This window comes from Melospiza georgiana, chromosome 3 (genome assembly GCF_028018845.1).
Source record: "Melospiza georgiana isolate bMelGeo1 chromosome 3, bMelGeo1.pri, whole genome shotgun sequence".
Lineage (NCBI taxonomy): Eukaryota > Metazoa > Chordata > Aves > Passeriformes > Passerellidae > Melospiza > Melospiza georgiana.
In genome coordinates, this window is record NC_080432.1 from 53,645,724 (window position 1) to 53,658,812 (window position 13,089).

The 13,089-nt window shown below is 42.8% G+C and overlaps 1 protein-coding gene across 1 annotated transcript; it reads left to right on the top strand.

Annotated features, from left to right (window-relative positions):
- Positions 1-7,039, top strand: LOC131081554 (sulfotransferase 6B1-like). The gene is made up of 7 exons (XM_058020739.1): positions 1-265; positions 2,391-2,530; positions 2,979-3,068; positions 4,619-4,745; positions 5,150-5,244; positions 5,671-5,827; positions 6,704-7,039. Exons 1-7 carry the CDS (start codon positions 64-66, stop codon positions 6,832-6,834), a joined length of 942 nt encoding a protein of 313 aa, XP_057876722.1. The 5' UTR covers positions 1-63; the 3' UTR covers positions 6,835-7,039.
- The last annotated feature ends 6,050 nt before the right edge of the window (positions 7,040-13,089 follow it).

The following is a 13,089-nucleotide window of genomic DNA, read 5'->3' on the forward strand; positions in this document are numbered from 1 at the left end:
CTTTTCTGCATTGTAGAAAGAGAGCCTGTATCTCTTTGGGTAGTTTTACACAGGGATACAGACATGACCCGAAACAGTGAAAGAATCATTGAAATAGTGGACAAATGTTTTTCAGAGGGTGACAAGATGTCCCCAGAAGACATGCTGTTTTCCTACAGAGGTATTTTATACCCAGCTACAATGAGCAGCCCACAGACTTTGGAAGCTCTGAAATCCTTTGAAGCCAGGAGCGATGATGTGATTCTAGTTGGTTACCCTAAAACAGGTAAGTGTTTTCTTGATCAGTAGTCAAGTACACAGTGTTACAATCCTGAAGTTGATTACTTAATGCCATCACTTAACACAGCAAGAATTCCTGAGAAAAGCTTATGATTCAAAGAATAATGAATTTAAGTTGTAAGGCACGCCTGGAGCTGAAATAATGCAACCCCCTGCTCAAAGCAGGGGAAAGACCTAACATCCCAAATTAGGTTTGGTTACTCAAGGCCTTGTCCAGAAGGCTTTTGAAACTTTTGAGGATGGAGGTTCACCACCCATTGAAATCTTTTGCAATGTTTTACCACAATGGTGGTTTTTTGGGGGCTGAGTTTTTCTTGGTTGGTTTTTACTTCAATGCTATCAGACATACCCTTGTTTTGAGAGAGTCTCCATCTTCATTAGTACCTGCAGTGAGAGTGTCCCATGCCTTTTTTCTTCTATTTCCAGCCTGAGCAAACCAAGCCTTTCTATGCAGTTCATTTGCTCCAGCTCGCAGTAGTTTGATGGAAATTTAACAAGACTTTCACCAGGTTCTCAAAATCATTTGTGCTCCAGTCTAGGAACTGCACACAGTATTCAAATGGTGAACACAGCAGTGCCAGCTCAAGCAGGATAATCACATCCTTTCCTTTGTATCTAAATAGATGGAAACATCTAAACACATGAATCCCACAAGAATTTTTACATATTTTCTCACTCTTTTACTCTGGGCCTTTCAGAATCCTTAAATATTTTTCCTATTGACTTTACAGAAATATCTTAATATGTAATTTGCAGAAAAAGATGAAGTTGATCCTTGTTACATGATCTTTGTGTGCAGTCTCTAGAGCTATACGTAAGCAGAACTGGTTTATATGTGTGAGGATCAACCTAAACACTGCAGGAGGTCTTAGTTGAAAACTGAGATTTTGCGCTCTGAACCCAGATTCTCATGCACCATTTCTCCCAGGCTGCAGAAGCCAAGACAACCAAGTCTGGTGCAAAGATGGTGTCAGGAGCGTGATGGTCTGGTGGCTTGCTGATGACCCTTGTGTTCCGAGTTACAGAAGCCTAGCTGGGAATTGTGAATGAGACCAAACTGTGTCAGTAATGAAGAGACCATAAATTGAAGTTGGCTGGGAAGACGGAACAGTGTGTTCCGAAAGACAGAACTGTGGAAGGAAACAGGAACGGAAAAGAGGTGACTCAGTTGGCCCACTGCTGGGAGCCACACAGCTCTTAAGAAATCGCCACAGGCAGTAGTGTGAGGTAACCAAAAAGTAGAGAAGTTGAAAAGAGTTGGAAAGAGCAATAGAGGTCTGCCTCTGCTTCTACCAAGGGATGAGATGGGACTCTGAAGCCAGCAGGGCAGCACTCCACAGTATCTGCTCAACAGCTCTGCCCCTTTGACCTTGGGCACACTCTGGTTGATTATTCACCAGGGCTGTGATTTACCCTCAGCTGGACTCAGTGGCCCCACAGGGCCACTCACTCTTTCACCTGCAATGGGATGGGGGAGGGAAACAGAGTGAGAGGAGTCATGGCTGAAATAAAGACAATTAAATACCTGAAGCAAGAGCTATGTGTGCAAGCAAAGCAAAGTAAGGAATTCATTCTATCCTTCCACCAGTCAAATGTTCAGCTGTGTCCCGGGCTCCATCACCCATGACAGTGACATGGTAAGACAAGTGCCTTAGCTCTTAGCATCTCTCTTTCCTTCTTCTTCCCTCACATTTTATTGCTGAGCATGACTCCATATGGAAGAGAATAATCCTTGGATCAGTTGGGGTCAGGTGTCCCATCTGTGTCCCCTTTTAATTTCTTGTGCACCTTCAAGCTACTCTCTGGCAGCTCAGTGTGAGAATCAGAGGAGGCCCTGACACTGTGTAATTACTGCCAGCAATGACTAAAACATGCCTGTGTTACCAACATTGTTTTCAGCACAAATTCAACACATAGCTCCATAACAGCCACTATGGGGACAATTAATTCCATTGCTGTGAAAACCAGCACACACTCTTGTTAAAAGATTAAAGTACAACATTGAACCAAACTGATTCACTTGAAACCAATTTGACAGGATTTACATCAGCCAGGTGTACATGAAAAAGTGAAGTGTAATGGATGTCCTACTGGTGTCTTTATCCTTTCAGGAACCAATTGGCTTGAACAAATGGTGAAGGAGTTAGCAGATGCCAAATATACAGAAGAGGAAATGAAAGAGAGAATAAATGCTGAAAAGAAGCTAGAGACATTTCAGCGTCTAGAATTTGGGGATCCTGGGATATATGAGGTAAGCAGGAACTGAAATTCCAGTCCCTGCTCTTCCTACAGGGAGTAATAGCTAAAAAACAATGGCTGATCTCAGAGGTAATGGAGAACCTAGAGCCTTAACAACAGCTGTGGTCTGCAGAAGTAGCATGTGCTAGTGCTTCTGGTGTCCGAAAACAAGGGCCTCTGATGGGAGACAGGGTCCTCCTGCCATAGACCCAATAACTTTAATTAGTAAGACCTTTTTCTTAGGTGTCATGTTATTAGGCCTGTGTCACGTGAAATGGAGCTTGGTGGCAGAGGTTGGCAGAGGCCTACACCGCCAGTGCATCCCTGTGGGTTTTCCAAGTGATAAGATACATCTCTGGTCTCACCTTTTCTTATAACCTACAATAACTGAACAGGCACAACTCATATAAGTTGAATAAGCTACTTCTGTCTTGTCACCTTGCTTCTCACTTTCTTTAAAGAGGATGAAGCAGCTTCCTTCCAGAAGAATTATAGTAACCCATCTGAGAGCTGATCTCCTGCCTCCATCCATTTTCCAAAGCAAGGCTAAGGTGAGTATTCTCTTTGCATCACACTGCAAAATCTTTCTATCCTAAATTAGCTTTCCTCTGTGTGAGATGTCTTTTCTAAATTTTCATCTGAGCTGGTCAACACACAGCCACATTTCCAAGGTTGAAGTGACAGCTCAGTGTGCCAAGGCTGTGAACAAAGATCGTCTACCAGCTGCAGCTTTGCTGACTATTGGTGGGTTTGTTGCTGAATATCACTGTCCTTTCAGCTCTCCTTCAGAAAGGTGCTTCCAGGTTGGTGGTAGAAACCTGAGCAAGGCAAGGAGTAATTCTGTCTGGTTTAACTTGCCTTCAAAACAAGGGTACCTGTGGAAAGCCCACCACAGGCTGTGGCTAAGATAATCTTAGATGGGAATTACTGCAGAGAGAAGCTAGGCTACATCTAGAGACTGTTTGTGGCTCTTTTGTTTAGTAGATCATGAACTCATTTGTCTGGGTTGGAACTAGGTCAGAACTGTCTTGAGGGAATCACTGAAAATCTTCTTGTTTTCAGCCTGAAGCTTAGATTAGCAACAAGTGATATGCCAAAGCTCTGCTTTCTTACTCAAGAAAAGGAATTAGACCAGAATTGGATGGTCTGGTGCATTTTAGTGGACAAGTAAGCTTGCAGACAACACCAAGTTGGGCGGGAGTGTTGATTTGCTGGAGGGTAGGAGGCCCTACAGAGGGATTTGAACAGACAATGGGCCAATTGAATGAGGTTAAATAAGGTATGTATTTATCCTGCAAAATGGGGGTCACCACAACTCTGTGCAACACTAAAGACTGGGGGCAGAGTGGCTAGAAAGCTGCCCAGTGGAAAAGGACCTGGGGATGCTGGTTGACAGTGGCTGAACATGAGCCAGAACTGTGCCTGGGTGGATAAGAAAGCCAGTGGCATGCTGGTGTGGATCAGAATATATGATGGGTAGGATATATGATCAAATAATGTGATCAGCTGGACTAGGGCAGTGATTGTCCCCATGTACTTGGCACTGGTAAGTGACACACCTTGAGCGCTGTGTCCAGTTTTGGGCCTCTCACTACAAGGAGGACATTGAGGTCCTGGAGTGTGTCCAGAGAAAGGCACTGGAGCTGGTGAAGGGTTTGGAGCATAAGTTTTCGGAGAAGCAGCTGAGGGAGCTGGGGTTGTTTAGCCTGGAGAAAAGGAGGCTCAGGGGTACCCTTGCCACCTGAAGGGAGGTTGTAGCAAGGTGGAGCTTGGTCTCTTCTCTGAGTAATGAGTGACAGGCCAAAAGGAAATGGCCTCAAGTTGCACTGAGGGAGATTTGGATCTGGATATGAGAAAAAATTTCTTCATAGAAAGGGTTGCCAAGCACTGGTTGCTAGGGAAGTGTTTGAGTCACTGTTCCTGAAAATATTTTAAAAAAATGTAGATCTGATACTTAGGGACATGGTTTAGTGATGGACTAGGTACTGTTTGGTTAATGGTTGGACTTGATGACCTAAATGATTCTGTGGTTCAATGACTCTATGTGATATGTCAAGAAGACAGCACTTTGGTCAGTAAAAGATGTATTTTCTTCCTCTAGATCCTTGTGCTAGTTCGGAACCCCAAGGACACTGCTGTCTCCTATTACCACTTCTGCAACAACCTGTCAGTGACGCCGTCCTTTGCCTCCTGGGATGAGTACTTTGCAGACTTCATGAATGGAAAATGTACTTTGCCCTACATTCTCTGGAATTTCTCCTAACATGAGTGGCATACACAGGGCCTTGTGCGTGGGAATCCTTCTGTGACATACCTAACCAAGGCACTCCAGAGCAGACACACAGGCCCCTGTTGTGGCAGAAACAAGAGTACCAATCTCTCAGAATGGAGAGATCATGAGAAAGCTTTAGCCTGACTTTACCATTCCCACAATTGTGGTTTGTCATATCAAGTGGACAGACCTGGGCCATGCTGCACCGACCTCAGAAGAAAGAACAGACATGTTGAGCTGGTCACCTCTTCACCATTCTAAAGCCACACTTAGAAAGCTGTCTGGGCTGACTCCTCTGATTTTGTTAAGGGCCTGTATTGAGGAGTACTCTAGACAGTTATGCCTCTTCTTTGTTTGCAGTGGCCTGGGGATCCTACTTTGACCACATGGTGGAATGGAACAAATACATTGACAATGAGAGGATCATGACAATAAGCTATGAGGAACTCAAAGAGGTGTGACGTTCCACCCAGCTCTTCCTTGATGACTGTGTAGTGCATCCCTCCTGATACGTATGGGTGTGGGAAAGTAGAAACTCTTGGGGCAAGTCTGTCTTTAGAAGGATGTGCCTTTCTGAGTTACTCATTTATGACTGGGGCAAGCCCATGGATGCTAGGAGGAGGATAGCCTTGCCTGTTTGTGGAAGGAGTTTTATCTAGCAGAGGCACAGATTTTGGGAAAGAAGAAAAGGCCTTGAAACTGAGGCAAAAATGTGTAGGTTTCCTGGTCTGAGAAGTTTTCTGTTAGAGCTCTTGTAATTCCTTGGTGACATTGTGGGCAGCAGCTTCCCCTGCTGGGCTTCCCACAGGGCACTGGCTCCATGCCACAGCCAGAGTGTCAAATCTCTTGGTTTCACCTCTGTGCTATGTTCCTTTGGACAGGACGCAATACTGGGGATGAAAAAGATCGCTTCCTTCTTTGGATTTTCCCTGTGTGAGGAAGATTTTTCCAGAATTGCCAAGAAGACCACTTTCAAAGCTATGAAAGAGAAATCCAGTGAAACCCATGGAAAGTTTGGGGACGTCCTCTTCCGGAAAGGTAAGTCTCTGCAATTGGAGACCTGCCTTCTGAAGGAGAACTCTAAAAGGAGTTTTGAGTATGTTACTTTACTTAGCCATGAACTCATTGGACTGTCTGTGTGAGTTCTCTCCTGTGGTGCTACCTGTACAGAAAGCTTCTGCTGTTGACAGGATTTGGGGGCTGTTTGTGAGAAACTTTATCAGAGTGCCAGTCTTAATGTCCTCAGTCACTGCTTTTGTGTTGCTGTCTTTTTCTGTAATGGCCCTGCTTATTTAGGTAAGTGAGGTGCCAAGGTGAGGGGTGGCACGGGCATCTTCCTGTTATCCACTCAGCAAGAGCTTTATGTGTCTCCTCTCAATGGACATGTCAGTGGTGGTGCCAGAGATGGTCTCTCACAGGCCTGTGTTAGAGCTCTGGCAGCCTTCCTGCTCCCCACAACCTCAAGAGTCTTTGGTTTCTGAGTACTGCAAGCATGGGCTTTTTAAAATCCGTTTCTTTCATCACTCCTTGGAGGAAGAGGGATTAAGCCAATCTCCTCTATACCATCTACCACAAAAAATTTCTCCCTTCAGAGGAAGTAATTAATGAATGAGCTTTCCCCTGTGACTAAACCAGATTCCCCTTTTTCTGTGTAAAAACTTCATGAGGTCACCTTGGAAATCCCCTTCTGGGGAGGGAGCACTTGCAGGCAGCTAACCAGAAATGCTCCCTGTTATCTGGCTACAGCCTTTGCTTCTGTTCTTTGATACCTTTCCTCTCCTAGGCAATCAGACCTCTCAGGGCATTTTATGTGGTCCTTCCTGCCTTGTGTAGTCAATGATTCTGCTCCACTGCTGGCTAGATGTTATTTTCTCTCAGGAGCATCTCCCTTCAGTTTTTGGTACTCATACACAGGGGTTGTTGGAAACTGGAGAGACGTCTTCTCTAAGGCTCAGAATGAAGAAATGGACCAGAAATTTCAAGATTCCCTAGGAGGAACAAAGATGGCAGCAAAGATAAAATATGATGTGTACTGCAAGGCCTGAGAATAAGCAGATGAATAGCATGAAAGCAAGTCATGTTCCAAAGGTGATTCTACTAAGGTGGATAGTCCCCATTTTTCGTTCCCATGAGAGAAGAGAGAAACTCCTCTGACAACTACCTGGTACCTCCAAGAATTTGGTAGATAATTCTTAGGTGTCTAGACCTTGTGCTTTGACTGATGTAGCCAAATAAAATGTGTGTATACCTCAAGTGAATGCCTGGCATCCTTTCAGGAGGGAGATGGTGCACAGCCATCATGGCAGCAGTCTGGTGGCATCCCTGTCTCTGCTTCTTGATGAATGAGGCCCCTGCAGGTCTTGTTGGTGAGAGAGAGGGATCAACACAGAGCTTCTCCTCTGGCCCAGAGTGGACTTGATATGGATATATGGTGTGGGTCTGAACCACCAAATGTCTATAGAATAGGTAGAATATATTAGTCTGGGTTTAGATCCATCATAGCTGCCATGGTGTTGGCAGGTCCGAAAGGCCTTTGACACTTTGGCAAACTTCACACATTGGTATGGCAAAGGGTGGAATTTATAAAGATCAGAGGGCCATGAGTTCTTAAGTAACAAGCCGCTATATGTTTTTTGGAGCGTTTTACTCCTATTGGACTCTCTAGGAAGGTAAGTGGCAAGTAGGAAGAACCACAACATTCAAATGGGAGGACTGAAGGAAAGAAGCCCCTTGATGACCCTAAGCTAAACTAGCAAACTATTAGAGTGGCATTTATTTGATAATAAATGCACTTATGCTACATAGGTATGTTTTCCACACCCTCCTTGCTGATGTTGATGTCCTTGCTACATCTGTGACATCTACAATGTCACAACCTTGTCTCATCACCCTTGTCACAACCAGTCTCATAGGAAACCACAAAAGCCAAGGAGGTGTCTGTCTGGCAAATGGAATTTGGTTCCTTGGAAGAAGGATTCCTCTGCCATATTCCTAGGTAGATTTACCAGCAGGACTCTTACACTGAACTAAGATTAAGTACTGAGCAACCAGAAACCACAAATGTAATTAACAAAACTGGGAAATTCTTAAGTCCCTGTCAAAGTGCTGCACAGCTCCTCGGGACTACCCCTACCCTGCCCATGGCCCAGGGCTCCATGCCAAGCTCTGCTCCAGGCTCTCAGGCCCTGCTCCAGTGATGGTGCAGCAGGGTCAGACTTCAGCTCCCCAGAGTCTGCCCTGGCCACTGGCCCCGCCAAGCTGGACCCATGCACATACCCACATCCTGGCCAGTCCTCAGCCCATCACCTTCCCCAGGAGAGTGTCCGATGCCTGGGCTGGGGCTGCCCAAGTGCTCCTGGCTGCTGTGCACCTGGCTGGACAGTGGGATGGGCTTTGGCTGCCATGCCCTGCATCCCTTGTGTGACAGGGATAATGGGAAGTGATGCAGATTCAGTTCTGAAGGGTCACTCAAAGCCTGCTTTCCAGGCAGATTTTCTAAATGTGTGTGCAAGAGCTGCACATGTAAAAAAGCTCTGCATGGACAGGTATGTTTGTTTAAACCTGATGATTCTGGGATTGTAGGTTTCCATTGCCAGAAGAGTAGAACTTTGTCTTATTCTGGGCTTCCATGGATGAAAAGAGGCAAGTGACCATGACCCATAATTTTTGCAACTATCAACATGTTTACCGGTTACTTAGTACAGCACATTTTACTATATGGTGATAGGGAAAGCTATCTAGACAACAGAAAACACTCTGTAATCTCAATGTCTGCAAGGAGTTGAACAAGGAGTTAAAGTAGGGAACAAGCCTAATCAAAAATGGGGGAAAAAAACCCCTGAAATATTCAAAAGACATTTATTAAGATAAAGAGGTAACATCTTAAGGTCTGTTGGTTTGGTTTTTTCTTCTGCAAAGATTTTGTGCAGCCTAAGGGCCCTTAGCAATCCAGAAACTTTGGAAACTCTGAGGTTCTTGTAAACTACAAGTGATGATGTGATTCTCACCAGATTTCCTGAAATGGGTGGGTCTTTCTTGCTTGATGAAGTGTCCATTGCTGCAGTACAGAATTGTGTGACGGCACATAACACAGCAACAATGCCCATGATGAATTCAGATTTCTGTGGAGGAACAGGAGCAGGGGTTGCTCCCTGTAGGAAGTCAGAGGGTGATTCCATAGGCTTTCTTCATTGCAGGATGAAGGTAATTTCTTGGTGCTGGGTGGAGCTACAGGCTCACCTGCCACCCAGACCCTTGGACCCTTTTCCTCTCCCCATACCTTTCAGTCCCAGCATTTGGGTTTCCTAGTTGCCTTCACATTTTCTCCAAATCACTTAGAGAAACAACAGGCCATTTGAGGGGGGAAAAAAAGGAGTTGATATTTTATCCGGATTACATCTCCTTAAATGCTCCACTTGAATTCTCTTTTTTTCTCAGACAGAAAAGGTATAAAATTGTCATATGTAAATATCAAAGGTAATTTAGTGATAATTTGATGTCTGAGTTGTAGCATCTCAAATTGCCAACCAATCTTTAAAAAACTGTGTTAGAAAATGCTTTATGTGACTTATTTAAAATATAATATGCTCTAGATTCATCTCACTTAATTAGATGATGTGGTGGTGAATTATGGGTAAGCTGAGAGGGGTGCAACCAAACTTTCAGGTCTACAGAGGGAAAGGACTTTTAGCTTCCAAACAACATTTTTCACAGAAATTATTGCACTATGACTTGAGGAGATGAGCTCAGACTCTTGATGATTAAAAGGCTGAAACTGGATTTGGTTATTAGTAGACAAGGTAATGGTTGTACAGAAACTCTTCTGAGAACTAATGAAAGCTTTGGATGGACAGAAATAATTTTAGTCTATGAAGACTGTTACTTTTCACTGATTCCTCCAATTTAAAAAAAATTATTTTCAGAAATTGATCAGTTTTATTTCCCTTTCACAAGTTTTCATTCCAGGTTGTTTTGGATTTACTTCTAGAAATACCATCATCAGTCTTTGCTGATTTGTGAAATCTTATAGTTTCTTATCTGATGTTACACCATTTAAAGGATTTCCTTCTTCTGACCTCTCAATCTATGTATGCTTATGGGTGTACAGGCTGGAAACCTTGTCTGTAGTGAAAGTCCCTTCCTAAGGAACGCAGTTTTAAATATTTTTCCTTTGTTTCATTTAGTTTCATCTATAGTTCATCAAACTATCTTTTTCTAGTAAAATGCTTACTTTGTATTTGTTTCTGGTCCTGTTAAAGATAATGAAAAAATTATATTTCGGAAGATAATTCAGTCTCATGTCTTGCCCCAGTTGTGCCTTTTCAAAGTAAGGCTAAATCTTTTTGATTTGATCTGAAACTAATATAGCATTTTCATACAATTTAGTTTTTAATTTCTTATGTAAAATGTCTTTTCTGAGACTGCATGTAGGCTTTAAAGGGGTGATTATACATTTCTGAATGTGAAGTGTTAAAGTGCCATTTCCAAAGACTCAGGACACACATTCTTTTTCAGTCGTGGCTCCATAGGCTACTGTTGCCTTCCCTCATCCCTGCCAAAGACAAATGTTCCCTCAAATTTCCTTGCAGAGCTGCTCCCTGGCCTCTTTTTATCCCCAGTAATCCAGACTAGGATACCTTAACTAACTGAAAGGATCTTCAGTTGTCCAAAGCTTAGAGGTGATCCTAACTAGAGCTTTTTTTTTACAGTGGACAGACCATATGCACTGAGAGGACTGTAAATTTATAAACGCTTTACATTTACATTTAGCTAAACTCAGACAATTAATGTTTAAAATACAGAAACTCAGTTTCTTCCAAGTGAGAACATAAAAATATAACAGACCTTTCTCCTCGCATTCTTTGTCTCAGTCCAGCAACATTTTGTGGCATTTTGGGTTGCAGCAGGCCCCACACAGGCTGAATATTCCTGCGAAATCTGAGCTCATGGCTGCCCCAAAGGCTAGGCTTACTTCCCACTTCTGACTGCAGTTGTCTGCTCCTTTTTTTTGCATAAGCTCTTCTGTTTGTTAGACACCCCCAGCTTTCTGAAACAGCACAAAACACTCACTTTTGGTGGCAGCAAGCTGTCTGATTGACCCAGCTGTCTTGCACAACCTCACCCTTGGTGTCTCTGGGTCACTAAGAAAGAATTTCTTGCTTCAAAGACTTGGCTCTGTCATTTTCTGCTTCTTTCAGGCATCTGCTAATATCTGCCCTTGCTGCAGGCTTCCTCCCCACTGGGTCATGCCCTCATGCTCCAGAAGACTTTTTCCTTCAGCCAGGACAGGCACAGAAAGGCAAAAGACAACCCCCTGGCTGGCCACTGAAAAGAAGCAGGGTAGACACAGCACTCTCTGCATGCACTGGTATTTAGCATCCCTCTCCCTCACACCCAGACAGGGACAGCAGTGGGTATAGACATGCTGGAAGTCACAGTCTTTTGGGCTGGGGTTGGGGTGGAAATTGGACTTCTTTCTGAGAGGAGAACTTTGGACCTCAATTCAGTGGTGATCATTTCAGGTTTATTGTATTCCCTCTGGTTGTTTTACCAAGAAAGTCATTCTTATTTGAAAAATACAGAATTTATATATTTTCTGTCCAGAAACAACTTACTAAGGAAGGTGTGCATTCATTATTTTTAAAACAATATTGAAAATTTTTAAAATGTTAAACGTATATATTTTCTGAGTATTTAACATCTTTTTCTTAGCCACTCAGTTGCATACTTATGAGTTTTTTCATATTAGATCCAGAACATCAAAGATAAAGCCATTTACTTTAACTTTTACTTGTCCTTGAGGTTAAGTACTTCACATCTCTATAAATGGGAAAGGTACTTCCCATTCTCTAGAAAGATGTCCTGATTATCAGCATGTACACATAAAAAATAGTTGTAGCCAAAGTGAGCATAGCTTTTTGGCAATGAACAAAAAATCAGAATTTGAACTTGTGTTTGGCAGAAACTGCATTTTCTGACACTGTTATTTAGGTCTTTCCACCAGAAAAGTACTCAAAAACCTTAGCCCTGAATTCCCCCACTCTTGAAATAATTTTAATATATTATTTTTAAGGTTCCAATGACACAAATGTAGTGCTGCATTGAACCTTTCATTGAAAGAGATTGAACCAGTGGTTAATGACAGGGGTTGGTTTTGTGCATTTGGCTTCTCTCCAGCAAATGCACATTGGCTGCTGCAGCTGGAATGTGATGAGGGGAAATGTGGAGGGAAGCCATTGTACTCTCTTCAGTGATTCCCATGTGCTTTCCTACCCACTTCCAACTGTCTGATGGCTGATAAGAAGCAAATCTGGGGTGCCTGAGCAACGTTCATTTATGAGAGGACTTCTCTGTCTGAAGTCCTAAGGAAAAGGGAAGGATGGACCGAAACATCAGGACAGGTTGGATATAGTCCCCAGACTTCCTCTTGGACAGTGTTTTCTAGGCCTTATTTTTTTGAAGGCATGTAATTGTTTACAAACTGTGCAAAGCACAACATCAGAGAAATCAGATTGGTGTTATTGCCTGAAGATTTGCTTATATTAATAGAAACAATATATGCTTGTTGTGTATGATTCAATAAGAATTTATTAAAGTCCTGGGATCAAAAGAAAAATTTTCACTGAGACTGTATGCATCAGTATGGACAGTTTCATTCATTCTCCTTGCTTGCAAAAAAGATCAGTTACTTATTTTTGAGGCTTTGTTATTGCTGTTTGCAAATATTTTAAAGAAAAGACATGTCGAGTACTACAACCTGCATTAAATGAAGCAGTAAAATTTTTGAGTGGCAATTTTTTGGGGGGCAGAAGGGTATAACATGGCAGTGAGAGAAATACTGTTATCATGAAAAAGCTCATGTTCAAAAATACAGAGATCAAAGGTTTGAGAGGACATAAATTAAGAGACATAGATGATGTTCTATAGATATAGATGATTATACCACAGACATGCATGCTAAAATAGTTGAAGAACTCAATCAGAAAGTTCTTCCAGGGTTGAGACCTAATAAAGCACCTCTGATTATCCTCCTGCTAATACAGAAAATCTTTCTTTCATCTTAGTCCTCCAAAGACAGTTTACTGTAAAGAGAATTAAATGCAGCCCAGGAGATGGGAACAAGTCAGAATTCAATCAGTTATTTGTCCCTGCTAGTTCTGGATACGATGCTTCATTGCTCTTCTGTTTCTTAGCTCTTGCTTCATAGTCCAAGTCCCCCAGCTGAATATAAATCTAAAGTTATGAAAGGAAGGTAGTGGTGAAGAAGAAAACCTTTCTCCTCTACCTAACACATCTCTGCT

Excerpts from the sequence above, each read along its gene's own strand:
- LOC131081554 (XM_058020739.1), top strand. The coding sequence starts at position 64 with ATGACCCGAAACAGTGAAAGAATCATTGAAATAGTGGACAAATGTTTT. Across the intron at positions 2,531-2,978 it reads GGGATCCTGGGATATATGAG|AGGATGAAGCAGCTTCCTTC; the intron begins GTAAGCAGGAAC and ends CTTTCTTTAAAG. Across the intron at positions 4,746-5,149 it reads AGACTTCATGAATGGAAAAT|TGGCCTGGGGATCCTACTTT; the intron begins GTACTTTGCCCT and ends CTTTGTTTGCAG.